Genomic DNA, 18,704 nt, shown 5'->3' with positions numbered 1-18,704 from the left:
CACATGAAAAGCTGCTCAACATCACTAATTATTAGAGAAATGCAAATCAAAACTACAATGAGGTATCACCTCACACCAGTTAGAATGGGCACCATCAGAAAATCTACAAACAAATGCTGAAGAGGGTGTGGAGAAAATGGAACCCTATTGCACTGTTGGTGGGAATGTAAATTGATACAGCCACTATGGAGACCAGTATGGAGGTTCCTTAAAAAACTAAAAATAAATATATGCAATGGAATGTTACTTAGCCATAAAAAGGAATAAAATTGGGTCATTTGTAGAGACATGGATGGATCTAGAGACTGTCATACAGAGTGAAGTAAGTCAGAAAGAGAAAAACAAATATCATATATTAACGCATATATGTGGAACCTAGAAAAATGGTACAGATGAACCAGTTTGCAGGGCAGAAATTGAGACACAGATGTAGAGAACAAACGTATGGACACCAAGCGGGGAAAGCAGTGGGGTGGTGGTGGTGGTGTGATGAATTGGGCGATTGGGATTGACATGTATACGCTGACGTGTATAAAACTGATGACAAATAAGAACCTGCCGTATAAAAAATAAAATAAAATTTTAAAATTAAGAAAAAAAAAAAAAGAATGTGCTTTGCCCACTGCTGGGTTCATGACAGAGGAGGGTCAATTTCTTTTCTCACCTTCCCATTCACATCAGCATTTCAGCTTTGACGGTACCCTTACCCAGCCCTGGACACTGTGCTCCACAATGCTGTTCTCTGTACTCCCACAGGCCTTTGATAAAAGTTCACGTACCACTTACCCTATTTTGTATGTATCCTATTTATTATAAGCAATTTAGATGTAATTATTTTGAGTAATTAGTCTTTTCTCTCTTTCTAGATTAAAAACACGTCAAGGTCAGAGGTTTGATCTTGTTCATCTTCTTATCTCTCACTGCATATAGTATTATGTACTGAACATAATAGTAACTCTATAAACGTGTACTAAGTTGAATTGTATAATTTTACATGTTTTATGCAAGTTTTAAGATAAAAAAACGTTTTGCTTTAAGGATTAAAAGACTTAGAAGCAGAACAGAGAATTACCATACTGCAAATACAGTATAGCCCCCTAGCACCCAACACGGGTCTTGAAATACAGTCAGTGTTCCCTAAATTGTGTTGATTAAATTGTGTGTCACAGACTGAACACCTAGTATGGTGAATACAGTGTTCAAAAATAAGTGTTTTTAGTTAAAAAAGACTTGGACAAAAGAGATGTCAGTAATATCTACTTAAACTCATCATTACTACTGGAAAAAAATGCCCAAAGATCAGTTCTAATGGTATTGAACAGCAAAATTATTCTGCTCTGGAATATGAGTTTTAGTTTTAATAAGTTTGTAGTCTCTGTTTCCAAAGAAACTAAAACCTGAGAAATTGAGCTTAAATTGTATGCACAAACGTATAATGACTTTTAGGATGCTTTAGCTGAACTGTATTCAATGAAAATAATTACGTTTCCCATTTAATTGGGGTAAATAATATGAAGAGCTAATGTTTGAACAGATTAAAAATTAAGTAATAATAATTTTTAACTATTTATCTTGAAAGTAAAAAAACCAAACTTTTATAATAGAGAGTACGAAAGTTATTACTGAGATAACTTTTAACAGTCGTTGCTGTTAATTCTTTAAAAATATATGTCAAAATGGTTAAGATCATGACCTGCTGTCAGAGAGACACCCGGGTTACATCTATAGCTTTAGACCTTGACCAAATTACTTAACCTCCAAATCTCCATTTGCTCACCTGTAATATGAAGATAACAGGAGCATCTATTTGAAGGGTTGCTGTAAAAATGAAATGATTAAATGATACTGATTGTAAAGCACTGTGCCTGGCACCAAAGTGAGGCCTTGATAAATGGTAGCCATAATCATCATCACTATTACAGAAGTTAACCTAGTTGTAATTATTTAGAACTTGGTTATATATTTTATATACATAAAATATGTGATATCGGCGAGATATGTACATAAATCGCAGCTACCTTCTGGCAATATATTTTACGAAGCAGTCCTCTTCCAAAGGAGATCCCGGGTGGCTCTGTCGCGGGCCGGCTCCCCAGGCTGTGCGGCGGCCGGGCGGTGCTCAGCGGGCGCGGGCCTGGGGCGGGCGCCGGAGCCCGGACGGGGCAGCGCGGCGGCCCCCGGACAAGCCTCCCGCGCCGCCCCGCCCGCTCGTCTGGGATGAGTGACGGCGACAACAGGTGCGGTGCGGCGCGGCGCGGCGTCCGCGGCTTCTCCGGAGTCTCCGAGTTTGGCGCGTCAGGCCCCCGGGGGTCAGACTTTGACTCTGCAAACTGGCCTCCTCGCCCCGCACCAGCCTTCCGAAGTCGCCCCTCAACCGGCTTCTTGCACCTTAGTAAAGCCTAAGGTCACCTCCACCTCTTGAAACCCACCAGTCCCAGAGGCCAACTTTTCTCCAGAGGGGAGGAGAAGGAAAGGCGTGAAAGGCGTGCGGTGCATGGAACTCTGCATAACCGTTCGCTCTCTCCTCCCCAGCCGTCCGACAACAGGCGAGAGTGGCTCCAGAAGGGAGCCCTCGCTCCGCACACCTCACGCCCGCCCCGACCTGCTGTACGCTCTGCCCCTGAGACGGCCCAGCTCGGCGACCACGGGCCACCGCCGAAACCCGCCCGCCCGCCCGCGCCCCTCCCCGGGTTGCGGCGCCTACCCGCACCGCCGTCCGCCGCCCTAGGCGACGCCGCCTGCCCCTCCGCACCCGCCCGGGTGGCAGGTTCAGGCCCCGGGTTCGAGTCTGCGGCCCTGCAACTGCCACCAACGCTGTCGCTCTCAGGGGTAGAGAGTCTCCGTCGGGAAACGTGCTGTTGCTTCCTGGGTGTGAAAGTGCTTTCAAACTTTAGGTTTCTGTTCCTTTCCCCCTGGCTTTTGAAGAACAGAGTGGAAGATGGAGACCGAGTCCGTGGCGGTAAGTACGGCGGTCAAGGCCCAGAGCCCTGGGCCCCGGGGTAGTGGGGAGAAGGAGCAATGTGAACTCCGTCTGTGAGGGGCTGGAAGGGCGAATCTAGAGCCTGCGATTTTGTCGGGAAGTAACGTGGTCAGGGAGCCCCATCGACTGCCGCGAAGAGCGGCCCGCCTGCAGGCCCCGTTGGGTTGTGTCGTGGGGTCGGGAAGGTGCGGCCACCGGGCCTGAATGGGGTGTAGACGGGCTGGGAGACCTCGGCAGCGACCGGGAGGCGGTGAGTGACTGGGCCCTGTGCACCAGGGTGGGTCCAGCCTAGAGAAACAGCTTTCCCGCCGAAATTAGGCTCGCTGCGTCTTTGACGTTCACTCGCACCGGACTCCGCCCAGCCGCCCCCCTGAGGCGTTGCCCCGGCGGCTGACGCCTCCTCTCCTCGACTGGTCAGCTGGGACCAGAAGGTCCGAGAGACCTGGCGGGGGGGCAGGGGCGGGGCTGGGGAGCGGGGACCTGTGCCCAGGTCGGACCGGAACCTCTAGCACCAGGTGCGCGCCCAAGCCAGACAGGGCTGGGCGGGGGAGGGGCGGCAGACCGCTTAGGCCCGAGGGGCTGCGGCAACGTGCCGCCGCACCCCGCCCGGCGCCCGCCGGCAGCCAATCAGCGAGCGCCACGCGGGGCTCGCAGGGCAGGCTGCACACTAGGCAGGCGTCGGGGTCGGTACCGTTGAGGGTTCCCGCCACTGCTGCTGGCGGGTTTACAGGGCAAAATTTCTCGCTGGCTAGCTTTCTTTTCCCTCCCGCACTTTGGTGGGGAGGGGGTGGATTCTCGATGCAGTGATCAAGTTCACGATGACCCGAGAGAACCCAAGGAAGTCGCCTCGGCCATTTCCCCCAGCGCATCAGCTTGCTGGCTTCGGAGGGGAAGGCGCATGGAGGCCGTAACTGCGACGGTTAGCCCGCCCTTTTCCTGTTGTCTTTGTTGGCCAAATAGATGATAGATTTCGAGGTTAATTTTAGAGGGGAGGAGGCAGTGGGGGCACATTACTTTGGAGGAAATTTTAAATAAACTAGTACTATAAGTTTTACTAAGGACCCTTACTTCTAACCCCAAAACAGCACCACTCTAAGTGCTTTTCATACGTTTGCAAAATTATTGCCAGCAGAATTTGACGCTTTCTTAATTAACTCAGTGAATCGGTAACCTTCTCTGAGGAACTTAAAGATCACTCTACCGGAGCCGTGTTACTACCAAGATTAAAATATTTTCTAGGCTATTATTCATGTTGTAGTCTTCAGCCCACAACCTAAGGGTTGGCATATCATGAGGAGGAAGAAATTACTCATTTATTCATTCGTTCAACAAATATTTATTGAACACGTGCTATATATGGTCCCTACTTTAGATGCTGCAGTGAACAGGCAAAACCCTCTTCCTTCTTTTTTTTTTTTTTTTTTTTTTTTGTGGTATGCGGGCCGTTGTGGAGCACAGGCTCCGGACGCGCAGGCTCAGCGGCCATGGCTCACGGGCCCAGCCGCTCCGCGGCATGTGGGATCCTCCCAGACCGGGGCGCGAACCCGGTTCCCCTGCATCGGCAGGCGGACGCGCAACCACTGCGCCACCAGGGAAGCGCAACCCTCTTCCTTCTTGAACGTTACATTATAGTGGAAAGAGACAACAAACATAATAAATTACATGGTACTACATGTTGGTAAGTGGTAAGGAGAAAAATAAAACAGTTGGAACCCACAATAGAACAGGAGTCTTAGAAAATGAAGAATGAAGTGAGTGATACGTTAAAAAGTTCGTGTTTTTCCTTCCTCGGTATCATTTAACTGATTTCTCAAGATTGGAAATAAAGCACTCTGTTCTCTTCCATTCATGTCATTCCTCTCTTTTTTTTTTTAATGGAGCTTTTTTTTTTTATTTTTTATTTTTTTTTTTTGGCTGCGTTGGGTCTTCATTGCTGCCCTCGGGCTTTCTCTAGTTGAGACGAGCGGGGGCTACTCTTCGTTGTGGTGCTCAGGCTTCTCACTGCAGTGGATTCTCTTGTGGAGCACAGGCTCTAGGCGCGTGGGCTTCAGTAGTTGTGGCACGTGGGCTCTAGAGCGCAGGCTCAGTAGTTGTGGCACATGGGCTTAGCTGCTCCACGGCATGTGGGATCTTCCCAGCCCAGGGCTCGAACCCGTGTCCCCTGCATCAGCAGGCGGACTCCCAACCCCTGCGCCACCAGGCAAGTCCCATTCCTCTCTTAATGAAAACTAATGGAGTTGACTTTTATTTAAACAAATTTCGAACAAAAGAGTTCATCCATTGAATTCATTTTGTTTTTAAGAAGAAAATTTCATGAAGATTGATTTTTTTTTTAACTTTGCAAATAGGAAATGACTGCATTCTGTAACCAGGCAGAGAGAAAAGATTGTATCTACCAGAGCTGTTCTATTATCTCTAGCAATACAAATCCACAGTTGAAAAGTAAAACTAAGCATCCCAGAATCATCCAGTCTGGGCACTATGTCTTACAAGTAAAGTGACTGAAGTTACAAATAACGTCCAGATGCCCAGGGAGGATGCTATTAGGATTCCCAGTTTCTTTAATTGGCAACTACAACATAGCAATCATTAAATATGATGACTCTGTGGTTTAAGAGATGTTTTTATGAACTCCCTTACTAGGAAGTGTTTTTCCCCCTTAAGACTAGATGGAGAATAGAGCCCATAAGGTCCAGCCTATAGCCCCATAATCACTACTGGCCTAGTCATTTCTCTGTACATCTTGCAGACATTAATTTAGGGATTATGGTTTTATTGGCCAATGAAGTGAAAGGAGAGCAAATGTGAAAAAGAACAACTCCATTATCTAAGTTGGAAATTCATTTTCATGAATTTGTTTCTCAGAGAATTTAAATCATCAACTCCAGGCTTTTTGAAGCACTCATTTAGGGTCTCAAAAGTCTGTTTCGTGTTTCCAGAAGGAGAATAATTAGCAAGTTCTTAAACTGGTTTCTCTTTAAAATTCTATTCTCAAGCCTTGTTTTTTTTCAGATGTACCTTAAGAGTCTACTGTCTTGCCATTGTGCGAATGTGTATATGTTAATATATATTTATTAAAATCTAAATTAGGTCCCCGACTTAGAATTGTGAACATATGAATATGAGCTCAATTCTTTAGCATAAAGAAAAAATTAGTATAAAAAATTTTAGTATAAAAATTTATACCTATGAGTTATAGGTATACAGTTTTTTTTTTGTTTTTTTTTACTAAATCGGTCCACTTTTCCAATTGCCAAGTGCATTTTTAAAATTTGACTTTAGAGTTGAAAAACCGTGAACTTGTGTCGGAGTCTGTTTACTTGTCAATACCCTTTAGCCAAAGACCACCACAAATACACCTGCAGTTTATTAAAGTTGGATCTTCTGAATTAACAACAAAGAAGAACATACACCATGCGGCCTCTGAGCAAGAAGGTGTTAGAAGAACTTATTATAGGATTTAAGCTTATATTAAGCACTTTTTAGAGAGGGTTTAATGAAGGCTTTACTCTGAAATATGTGTTGTCAGGAAGTGGGAGTAATTCTATGATTGGGTATGTTAATTCTTACCTAGGAGACAAGAAAAATAGATTGAAGCTAAAGCTGTGATTGATAAAGAAGGAGCGGTCTTATCAGGCAGGATAGAAGGACGATTTGGTCATTCTTGTGGTTTGGGCAGTGCTTTTGTTTTTGTCAATGTACAGATATGATTATGGAGTGATCTTGTTTTTATCTTCATCCATCACAGTCACAGAGGAGCCTTGCCCGATGTTGGTGTTCTGTTAACAAGAGAACACCACAGCCTAGCTGTGAGTTCCCGGCCAACTCCTAACAACACCAGGGCCTAGTTGGTTGTGCCAGGCCAGCTCCTAGCTGTCCAGGGTTACTCTTCTCTTTTTCAAACTTCTTTTTAAGTTTAATATTCCTCCTTAATGCTTATAATATTTAAATAGTACAGTTAATAATAACTAACATATGTATGTTTAAATAATATATTTAAGATTTAAGATTGTCTCTGTAGAGGAATGAAATCTACATTTCTTATATTTTTGTTGCCCCCAAAAGTTATTAGCTCTAATTATAATCTTCATAATATTAGCATAAAATTAAAGTCTGAAATACTATATTTTGTCAATGACTTATCTTTTTGAAGGATATATGCTTTCATCCTGCATCAAAACTTATACCCAGTACTAAGAGTTTAAAAGAATTTTATTTTACAGCAAACATCAAATCAGATGCAAACAGATTCAGTATCTCCATCCCCTAATCTTGTGTCACCTGTGCCTTTGAATAACCCAAGGAGTGCCCCAAGATATGGAACAGTGATCCCTAATCGCATCTTTGTAGGAGGAATCGACTTTAAGGTATCTAATTATGCATGCAACATAGTGTATTCTTTGTATTAGAAGTGTTTTATTTCTCAGAAATTGTTTCTTCCTGCAACTTTAAAAATAATAACATATTTGCTATTTGCATAATGATTAGTAGGTTTCAAATTGTCTTAATATAAAGAATCTTTTCAACAACAATGTAGGTTAAATAGAGTATATATAATTGTCCAATTTCACATACAAGGAAATTGAGGCTCACTGACATATCTATAGGCTCCTAGCTACTTAGTGACAAAGTGAAAACTAGAATTCTGTTTTTCTGACTCATATCTCCACATGCTTTATTTCACCATACCACACTATTATACTTTTTTACATAATACTCTAATAGCCCAAATAATGAGTGATTATAATTTTCAAAAGAAGACTCAATTAAGGAAAAAGAAAACAAAAACACAGCAGTTTTATGGAATCCTGTTTCTTTATCCCAACTTTCATCTTAGGCTCCTGAATAACTTCCTAGACTTCTATCTTTTGCAGGTTGCTTTCTATCACCTAAATTAGAATTTGATCACTAAAAAAGGCCTGTGTCCTAGTCAGAATAAAGCATTTTAACAGTAATATGTTTAAATAATGTAATCAGCCATTTCACTCTTTCAGAGAGGCATAGTTTTGTGAGATGTTTTGCAGCACCCCCATGTGGGAGGTGGTAGTTAAAACACCTACAGGAAAGGCAAGCATGGATAATTTAGGAACACTCTTACTTCCAAGTGGATATATCGAAGGATTTCCAAGCTTCCATATTACATACTGGAAGTTTCAGGGAGAGTTGTCTTAATAAAAAAAAAAAACTTGTGCAATTAGGGTATGATATTTGACATTTAATACTCACTATCTTCCAATGATCAGTCTCTCACAATTTGTATGGAATTACTTTTTTCCTGCTCAAGATAAATGTTACTCTTAATGTATTTGTCAAAACTGTGAGTCTTAAGCAAGTATGTGATTGGTTCACTAAAAATAAATTAAGGAAAATAATTTCTTATGAAATGCTTATTTTAAAAAAATTTTCTGTTTCTGTAGAAAATATTAATAGCTGACCATAAATATTCAAGTTGAATATTCTTGTCCAGAATTTATATTATATTAGCTTAGTATATTTTTAAATAAATAATCAATAAATGTAATAATTTATATGGCTAGGTTAGTGTAGGTTTTTATTGAAGCCAATCAACTACAATATGAACCTTGGGGGCCATTGTTACAATACAGTCATAGCTTTAACATAACTGCTAGGGTTCTCTCCCTCATACTTATACCTTTCGCAAAACCATAGTTAATTTCCAGCAAGGAAATAGTTTACCATAGTAGCAAGCAGTCTCAAACTTTTTAAAATTCTTCTTTTTAGAACCCTACAGCCCATCCCTTTTAATATTTAATCATCTTGACTTTCTGTCTCCTTACTTTTCAGCAAAGAAATAGAGCTGCAAAATTGAGCTAGTGATTTTTCTATTAGAGAATAGTTTGAATTAATTTGTTTTCAAGTCTCTAATAGAAACCTTATTCTGACGTTGATTCCATTTTGTGTTTATTGAAATGAGGCAGTCAGTTATTCTCAGATTAACTCAGTATTTGTCATCATCCAGTTTAGCAGGCTTTAGGTTACCAACTAAAAACCAGTAAGTAGTGAGGTAGCAGTGGAACTCAAGAAATATTGCTCTGCTGTTAGGCATGTCTTTTCCTAGATATATGAAGAAAAATTTTTTCTATGGATATTTAAAGTTCCTCTTGGGGGCAAACACTTATAGCTGAACCAGAAAATGAAATTGCAATGAATTTAGTGTGAATACTCTAGAGAAAGGTGATATGGGTCTATTATGAGACTATTTCAATTAAAACCAGATATGCCAAACCATCTTTGTAGGCATCTTGTACATGATAGTATAATTATGACTCAATTTTTTTGCATATCATCATAATGTCTGTATTTAGCTGACATGTATATTGAGTACAGATAAAGCATCTAAAAACTTTAAATCTTGTAGCCTCTGTTGTTATCACAAATTGAGTTCAGGTACTTTTGGAAATACATTTCCTTCCTAAGACCTTACTTTTCCTGGGACTCTGCTGATTAAAATAGAGTGACTGGTATAGGCCAGCATAACCTAGTTCCACTGCTATGACTGTGGGCCTCTCTGAACCACAAGAACCAATAGTAGTATGCCCTTAGTATAGTTATAACCATGCCTAGTACAATTTTATTAAAAACTGGCTAACTAGAGAACAAGAATTCCTTTAAATAGTGAGCTTTCTTTGTAGTTTTTTAAAAATTCAGCTTAAAATATTTTATTGCAGTGTAATATTTTAACGACATAGTATTAACAACTCTGCATAAAGCAAAGTATTTATATTGATTTTAATAACCTAGTGGTTTCATGCACTGTTTTTATGATGAGAGGCATTCTTACATCCATATTGTTATTTATGTTACCTTTTGTGTCTCCAAACCAAGCATAGGCGTTGTTTCATCTTTTATCAATTAAAATGGTTTTTGTGTGTTTTCTTTTTATACCATTAGACAAATGAAAATGATTTAAGAAAATTTTTTTCCCAGTATGGGTCTGTAAAAGAAGTGAAGATTGTAAGTGACAGAGCTGGAGTGTCCAAAGGGTTAGTATCACTATAGATAGTACATGGAATTGACAATTGTATTTTTATTGGATTACTAGGTTTTGTATACTAATTTACTTTGGTTCCATTTTTTAAAAGAGAGTTTCATGCCTTCTTCTTTCCTCCTAACTTTTGATTTCAGTGTGTGTGTGTGTTTGTGTATTTTGGAGGAATGGTGACACTATAATATTCCTTAATTTCTTGGAAAGTTATTCTTGCAAAGGCTGAGGGACCATTCATTGTTAGGTAATAAGCACTTAATGTCGAGTAGCTGTTGTCCAGTAGCCAAGGAACCAGAAGCTAAAGGAATCTGATATTTTTGGAATTGTATACCTGCTTTAGACTAGAGAGAACTTTACTTGAAAAAGGCAGACACAAAAGAATGTCCATAGGTTGTGCCTCAAAGACTAATTAGGGGACTAATCTGAGAAATATAACTCTTAATGAGAATAATTTTTAATTGCCAAATCAAGGAGAATGAAAATTAAGGGAAAAAAGCAGTAGGATTTGTCTAGAACTGTCTAGTGCCCTTAGAACTGTTTCAGTGGATTGGTATATTCAAAAGCCAAATACCAGAGAAGAAAAAGGTAGTTTGCATAGGGTACTCGCTTAAGAAGTTTGACTGCAAAATTAAAGAAATCGATGAAGGATTATGTTTGTTTTCTTGAAAAAAAAGGCAATATATACATACTTATAGGCATAAAAGAAGGGACCATTAAGGTGGAAGGAAAATTATATTAGTGGGAAACTACATGTAAGTATGACAGGTGGACACATTGGAAGAGATGAGATCCTGCAGAGGTTATTTTTAAACAAATGAGATATTTCCTGAGACTGACAATCAATACTAGGATGAAGTGAGATTGTACCTCTTTTATTTGGCTTAATAGAATTTGTAATATACATTTTTTAATCATTGAAAAACACACATAGAAATGTAGACTGTATTTTATGCTTTTTCCACTGGGTGGTATATGTGTTCTACCAAAAACAAAACTAATAATAGCGTAAAAATATTTCTTTAGCCGTTGTTTAATGTCTGGGCAAATAGAAAAAAAGAAATTCCTTTGTTGAAAAAGAAAATTCATATATAATACGGTAATTATGAATTGAAGAAACAGTAAATGTTTACTAATTACACAATACATAATTATATAATAGTAATTATGAATTGAGGAAAATAATAGTTTAGCACTACTCAGAAGAGTTTCCTTAAGTTATCCAAATAGAGATTACATTTTGGGGGGATATACTTTTTATTTCTTTCATTCCTTTTTTCTACCTATTTTGGCTTTTTGGACATGGCATACATTGTGTATTTGTGTCTTGATCATATGATTTATACTCTGAAGGTAACAAGTATATATGAAAAAGCATATATAAAGTCTGGGTTGTACGTATTTTTAATTGATTTTATTTGGGAAATATACTAATAGTTGCATTATCAGCTTATATATGCTGATAATAGTAAATAATATGTTTGTATACTCATTTACCAACATAAAAAATTTTATTATGTTGAAACTTTTAAATTTTTAAAGGTTTTTTTCTACTTTGATTTCTATTTAAACCAAACTTCTATCATTTTAAAAGGAGATTACTGCTCTGGACTGAAATTTATTGCATCCCAATTTGTAAACCAGAATACAAATCTCTCATGCTTTCCTGCCTTACTTACAGCTCAGGTCTGAAACTGTTTCAAGATCCCCGGGGTTTTTTTTTTTTCTTTTAGGCCCCTCCCTTTAAGAGGAGGTGACAGTGTTAAGCTGTGAATGATTCTCCTAAGTTTTGCATACTGGTGCACCAAGGAAAAATGTTCACTCCTACCATGGCCCATTCTTTCTTTTTTGTTTTTTTTCTTTATTTGGCTGCGCCTGAGGCATGTGGGATGTTCCCCGACCAGGGATCGAACCCATGCCCCCTGCATTGGGAGTGCAGAGGCTTAACTGCTGGACTGCCAGAGAAGTCCTCCACAATGGCCCATTCTTAAAAAAAAAAAAAAAAAAAAAAAAATTTAATCTTAATATAATTCCAGTGAATTCCAGTGTAATATTCTAAGATAATAATTAATGTATTTATTTAGGTATGGCTTTGTCACTTTCGAAACACAAGAAGATGCACAAAAAATTTTACAAGAGGTAAGATATTTCGGTGTATTTAACTTAATTTTTAGAACTTCTTTCTTTGAAACTAATCCTTTAAGGTATTAATTTAATAATAGTAGGGTTCCAGTACAATGATTGATTGATTGCTAAAAAAAAAAAAAAAAAAAAAATTTTGTCTTCTTTGCTTCTTAAGATTGACATTGGTCTCCAAAAAAATGAATTAAAAAAAAATTAAAGAGAAACTTTATCTGCAGAAAAACAAATTCCAAATAATTATGTAAGTATGGTTGCGAAGTTGTAATATAATTTTTCACTTTATTTGCTTAAACTAAGAATTTAAGGATGTATCTTTCCTGAAGTGTTAATAGCACTTTGAATTCCTAAAAAACACTACAAATGTAGATTCCTAGAGTGAGGTTATCTGAGATTATTTCCCTCCTCTGAAAAACTTTGTATAGACTAAGAGCATTCATAGAAAAAATCTATAGCCTGCAGTTCAATATATAATAACTTTAAATTTGGCAACTGTAACATTTAAATTTTTTAGGAAAAAATTTTATTTAAATTGTATTTAAGTCATATGTAGTCGATTCTCATTATCTGTAGTGGTGTGTTCTATAAAATCACCACGAACACTGAATTAGCAAATATTGAAGTGCTGTACCTAGAAGAATACAGGGCTAGGTTCCCACAAGCTTCTGCTCACAATATGTTCATCAGCCAATCAATACGTAACTTTGTCTTATGTGTGCTTCTGTTTAAAGATATTATATTTAATTTATATTTTTGATTCATTAACACTGAACTCGTGGCCAACAGCACTATAACTCATGCCTGAATTAAACCCAGCTAGCACATATTTTCTCCATTAAGGCACTTGACAGTCTTTTTGCACTTAGGAACACTAGCAAGCACTTCAGCACTACACTTGAGGGCCATTTTAAATAGCAAAAATACCAACATAAGGCACAAAAATGTGAAAAACATGACACTAAATAGAACATGAAAAGGACAATTGTTTACAGTATAAAAGATGGAAAAAGAAAAGTGTCACCCTATTTGATCTTAGCTGGGACCACATGTGTAAGGCGACTCAAATTTTTCACCTCTCTGCTCACATACACTAATAACTAGTAAATCGCCAGATGAGGAATTAGGGTCAGAGCACTGGAACCAAGATTCACACCCAGATCTATTTAAATCCAAAGACTTTGCCCTTTCCACTATGCCTTGCCGCTTTCAACGAATGATAATAAAATAATTTATTTTTTCTTATTTTAGGCTGAAAAACTTAATTACAAGGATAAGAAACTGAACATTGGTCCAGCAATAAGAAAACAACAAGTAGGGATCCCTCGTATGTATTGAGAACTAATATATTTTTCAGTATTTTTGCATGGTTCTTTTTTGAAATATTAGACTTTTAATAGAACTTCATTAAAATATCAGCTTTCTTTCATTTAATAAAGAAAATTTAGTGAAGTTGGTGGTCAAATGAATATTTCTTACCACAAATTAAAATATATTAGTTTGCGGGGGGGGGGGCTAGGCAAAATTTATATAAATAATGATGTTTAACTATATTCCATATAGTTATACATCTTTAAAGGAAAAATCTTTTATGATAAAAATATAGTTTAAAATTACAAAAGAAATTAAAAGTAGTTAATTACTATTTAGAAAATTTTCTAATTAACAAAGTAATTTAAAATTAGAGTAAAATTACAGAAAGTGAAAATATAGAACAAATATCAGAAACTCTGGTTGTATGGTATGTACTGTAACCCAACCACATGTATGATAATTAACAGAGGAAACAATCCCTAAAGCTTTAGGAATTGGCTAAGTTAGATGCCTTCCTCAAATTTTGGTAATGCTTTCGACTCTAGTCTTTTTTTCCTTACTCTTCCCATTTATTAAGTTAGACATCTTTACAGTTAACTTTTACCTATAATATTTATTTATTTTTATTTATTTTTTGTGTGTGTGTGGTACACGGGCCTCTCACTGTTGTGGCCTCTCCCGTTGCGGAGCACAGGCTCCGGACGCACAGGCTCAGCGGCCATGGCTCACAGGCTCAGCGGCCATGGCTCACGGGCCCAGCCGCTCCGCGGTATGTGGGATCTTCCTGGACCGGGGCACGAACCCATGTTCCCTGCATCGGCAAGGGGATTCTCAACCACTGCGCCACCAGGGAAGCCCTACCTATAATATTTATTAAAATCTCCAACAGAATTTTTGGCTAGAAGGAGAAACTTTGCATAAAATTTGTAACTCAATTTTTTATTCTTCCTTAGCTGTGTCCTAGTGTCTACTGGGATGTTTAAAACATTAGGTGGATATTGTACATCTGTTAACAAATTAATAGATTGTGCTCATTTGGACTGTTCTGTTTTTGACTTAGAAGTTAACAGATAATCAAGTTTAATTTTGACTTAGTATTTGTTAATTTAGAAGATAACTGAAGTGTCCTTAGTAAGTTGATACTCCAAAATGGAATGCAGTAAATAAGGCAGAATGCTGAATATTTTCAGACTACTATTGTTAGCTGCAAGAGTTAAGTTATAACATGTAATAACAGTTCTTTAACCCATTATCACTATCAGTAGGAACAACTAGTAATGTTCATATTATGACCCACAAGTTGCTAAAAATAGAACATAAACCAGCACTATGCTGAATGCTTTCAAACAGATGAATAGTTATTTAAGAACTATTCAGCGCAAGGGTCAATGTTATGGGTTTTCATTTATTTCATTTAATCTTTACAGCAATCTGTGAGGTATTATTCTATTTTTGTAAATAGAAAATTCAGCTTATAAAGGTAAAGTCATTGTTTTAGAAACATTTCTGCTGAAATAATCTTAAATGTAGAGGAGAGTTAATCTGGTCATGCTGTGGGTCTTAACCCAATGGCACCATACCAGAATTATAAATTTTCTTTAAATTCTTTAATTTTCTTTAAACTTTCTTTAAAGTCTCATGGTTTATGTAAAACTTCATGCGCAATTTGGATTCTGTTCTATAACACTGTATTGTTTATTAAAATGTTTCCTAAAAATAATTGTTTGAATAAGACTGATTCTGTAAGAAGATCACCGTGTTCAGCGTGTGCCTTTTCATATTTCCTGATGTAACCAAGCTAGGCCCAAATTTGAGAAGTATGGGGTTAAATAACTTAACCAAATGGTAGCATTAGCCTTCAAATCCAGGACAGTTTGACTCCAAAGCTATTTTTACTTTTCTACAAAGTAAGAATAAGTATTAAAGATATATTTACAAAATATAGGGGATTCTTATCTCATTTTTTTTCAAATCTATCACTTCTTTTCCATCTCCATTACCAATATTTTAGACCCAGCTACCCACTTTGCTTGCCTTAATTTCTAGAAAAGCCTCCTAACTGGTCTCTCTGAATCCAATCATGCTACCTTCCAACCTATCACACACAAGGCAGCCAGAGTGATCTTTCAGAAGTGCACATCTTATCATGTTATTCTCTGCTTATTTCGAGCTGTCCTTCTCTTTTATTTCCATGCTTTAGCCATCTAGCCTTCCCTCAGTTTCAGAACATAACCATATTCATGATATACTATTTTCTTTACCTAGAATGATCTTTGCCATCCCATTCATTCTTTAAAGCTCAGCCCAAAACAAATGTCGTTTCCTCACAGATGCTACATATATACATATATATATATTTGAAATGTTCACCATTGTACCCTATACTACCTCTTCATGTTTTTATCAAAATTGTATTTAATTAATTGTGTAATTAGCTAATGACTATCTTCCTTACCAGAACCTAACTTCTATGAAGATAGAGGTCATGGCATGCCCAATTTTTTTCTCTTTTCTTTTTGGCTGTATCACTAGGGCCTATTTCAATGCCTTGTAATAGTAATCACTCAAAATTTATTTATTTAACAGATAAACCTATGGTTCCTTGATGATCTTTGGAGGGAAATCCATGGACCTTCTGAATTGCGTGCAAAATTTTGTTTGAATATATGTATTTTTGAGAAAAGGGTCTGTGGCTTTTATCAGATTCTCAAAAGCATTGGATTAAGAACCACTAAAATATGCTATAACAATACTAGATGAAATGTGGTGAAAATATAAAAGCTGAGAAGTAGTAGTGCTATTTAGAGTGGCAGGCCAGTGCTGCTTACAGTGTGGTTTGCAGCCACCAACAGTTCACTTGGAATCTGTCAAAATGCAGTTCCTCAGGCCCTATCCCAGGCCTCCTGAATCAAAATCTCTTGAAAGACCTGGAATTTGTATTTTAATAAGCTGTTTAGGTTATTATAATGAATTTTAAATTTTGAGAAGAACTAGTATAGTGGAACGAGGATTGCCAGTTCAGTAATTTATATAACCTGTTGGTCAAGTACTTAAATCTAACTTGGCATATAAAATTTTTAAAGTCTCCTCCTGGCAAAAAAGAATTTTTTTTTAATTTTGGGGGGAGGAGTATATATAACTTTCACCTAGGAAAAGAGATGAGGACCCAAAATTAGCAACATAAAGGTCTGTGGTCATGTTTGTAATAGCAGCAGTTGTAGCAAAGGGAGACTAGAGAATAAAATATAGTCATAGCATGAGTGAGTGCTTGCTGATAGTAGATCCAAAGAATTTGTAAGGTGGAACAAGCGTCTTGAGGAAAGTAGAATTTTGTCTAATTTCACTGCCTCCATCTTCTTTGGCCTTTTACAAATAAACAGTCTTACTAAGATCTTAGGAACTTCACTACAGTGTCTATAGTCTTCAGGAAACTCTAAATTATGTGTAATTTATATTGGTAAAAATAATGACTTTGCTGATAATAATCTCAATTGTTAAGTTTTGTGTTTCATTATACTAGTATTAAAATCTAAATTGGTGAATTTTTAGTATTCCTTATTAAATTTGTTTCTTTTTCTTTCATTTACCTTAAGCTAACAGAAGCTCTAAGGTAGTGAGTTTGAAAATATATATTTCAAAGATACTTTAACATATGGAATTTTTTAAAGAACTTATAACATTTAATTTTTACTGTAGCTATATATATGTGTTAAGATAAACATTTTCCATTGTTCAGAAATTACATTTTTAAATGTTAAACTGAACATTTCAATTATTACTATTTACACTTTGTTTTAGGTTCCAGTATAATGCCAGCAGCTGGAACAATGTATCTAACAACTTCAACTGGATATCCTTACACTTATCATAATGGTGTTGCTTATTTTCATACTCCAGAGGTAGCTTCTGTCCCACCACCTTGGCCTGTAAGTAATTTCATTTTAGAAGGTTTTCCATCTATTACTATTAAATTTTTTATTTCTGAAATATTTCAACCACAGACAATTACAAATAATAACAGCCATGTAGCTACCACTCAAATTTAATAGAGGTTAACATTTTACCATATTTACTTAAGTTCTTTTAATAGGGGGAATAAAATATGACAAATTCAAGTAAAGTCTCCTTGCCCCAATTATCTTACCCTCTTTTCCTCCTAAGAGGTTAACCAGAGTATCTTTTCTGTCCATTTTTTATGTTTTTACTACAAATGTAGATATCCTTAAACAATAGATACATAGTATTGCTTTAGGTGGTTTTTAAACACTATATAAATAATCTGGTTTTCCTAGTCAACATTATGTTTTTGAGATTAAACCATGTTGATCCTGGCATATCTAGTTCATTTATTTAAATTTTTTATAATATTCCATTGTATGAGTGTATATTCCCCTATTGATGGACATTGTAAGTTTTTTCTACAATCAAGACTACAATGAGGAAACTATACTCAATATTTTGTAATAACCTATAAGGGAAAAGATTCAGAAAAAACAGTTATATATATATGCATAACTGAATCACTTTGCTGTACACCTGAAACTAACACAACATTGTAAATCAACTATACGTCAATAAAAAAATTTAGTAAGATGAAGTATTTTCAATGCAGTTTTGATATTGCATGTACTCTTTGTAAATTGCTTGTGATTTTTTTAAATTTAACCATCGAGGTCCTATTTTTTATTCTAATCAGTTTGCATGACTTAATGTAGAATCAAAACTTCATCATTTTATATATAAATTTTATATGGTATTATTTAATCTTTTTCATTCTTTCTGAGTTTAAAAGTTTTATAACTGAATCAATTGATTTTTTCATTTTACTTCATCACTTAAAATTTTGCCCTACTAGGGATCTGATAACTACTCAGATTTACTTTCTGCCAGTTATTCCATGATTTCATTTTACTTTATACTTAACTCTTTAATCTGTTTGGAGCTTTCTTGGGGTACATTCTATGGTCATATTCCACAAGTTCAGAGAATCATGTGTGGAGTTTTATTTTGTTTTTATTCTGAACAAAAATGGGCAGAAGACCTAAATAGACATTTCTCCAAAAAAGACATACAGATGGCCAAGAAGCACATGAAAGCTGCTCAACATCACTAATTATTAGAGAAATGCAAATCAAAACTACAATGAGGTATTACCCCACACCAGTTAGAATAGGCATCATCAGAAGATCTACAAACAACAAATGCTGGAGAGGGTGTGGAGAAAAGGGAACCCTCTTGCACTGTTGGTGGGAATGTAAATTGATACAGCCA

General features: G+C 37.0%; 2 protein-coding genes across 5 annotated transcripts in view; one reads left to right on the top strand and one right to left on the bottom strand.

Moving 5' to 3' along the window:
• MARS2 (methionyl-tRNA synthetase 2, mitochondrial) overlaps window positions 1-18,704 on the bottom strand; it is a 129,925-nt gene that overhangs the window by 32,172 nt on the left and 79,049 nt on the right. The gene's annotated exons all lie outside the window — the stretch shown is intronic.
• BOLL (boule homolog, RNA binding protein) overlaps window positions 2,827-18,704 on the top strand; it is a 68,520-nt gene continuing 52,642 nt past the window's right edge. The window contains exons 1-6 of the mRNA XM_024124643.1: window positions 2,827-2,959; window positions 7,204-7,347; window positions 9,893-9,984; window positions 12,068-12,122; window positions 13,371-13,446; window positions 17,232-17,359. Coding sequence (XP_023980411.1) covers window positions 2,939-2,959; window positions 7,204-7,347; window positions 9,893-9,984; window positions 12,068-12,122; window positions 13,371-13,446; window positions 17,232-17,359 — 516 coding nt within the window. The 5' untranslated portion in view covers window positions 2,827-2,938. The remainder of the gene's footprint in view (window positions 2,960-7,203; window positions 7,348-9,892; window positions 9,985-12,067; window positions 12,123-13,370; window positions 13,447-17,231; window positions 17,360-18,704) is intronic.

This window comes from Physeter macrocephalus, chromosome 2 (assembly GCF_002837175.3).
Source record: "Physeter macrocephalus isolate SW-GA chromosome 2, ASM283717v5, whole genome shotgun sequence".
NCBI lineage: Eukaryota > Metazoa > Chordata > Mammalia > Artiodactyla > Physeteridae > Physeter > Physeter macrocephalus.
Note: the sequence above shows the minus strand (reverse complement) of the source record. Positions and strands in the feature narration are given on the sequence as shown.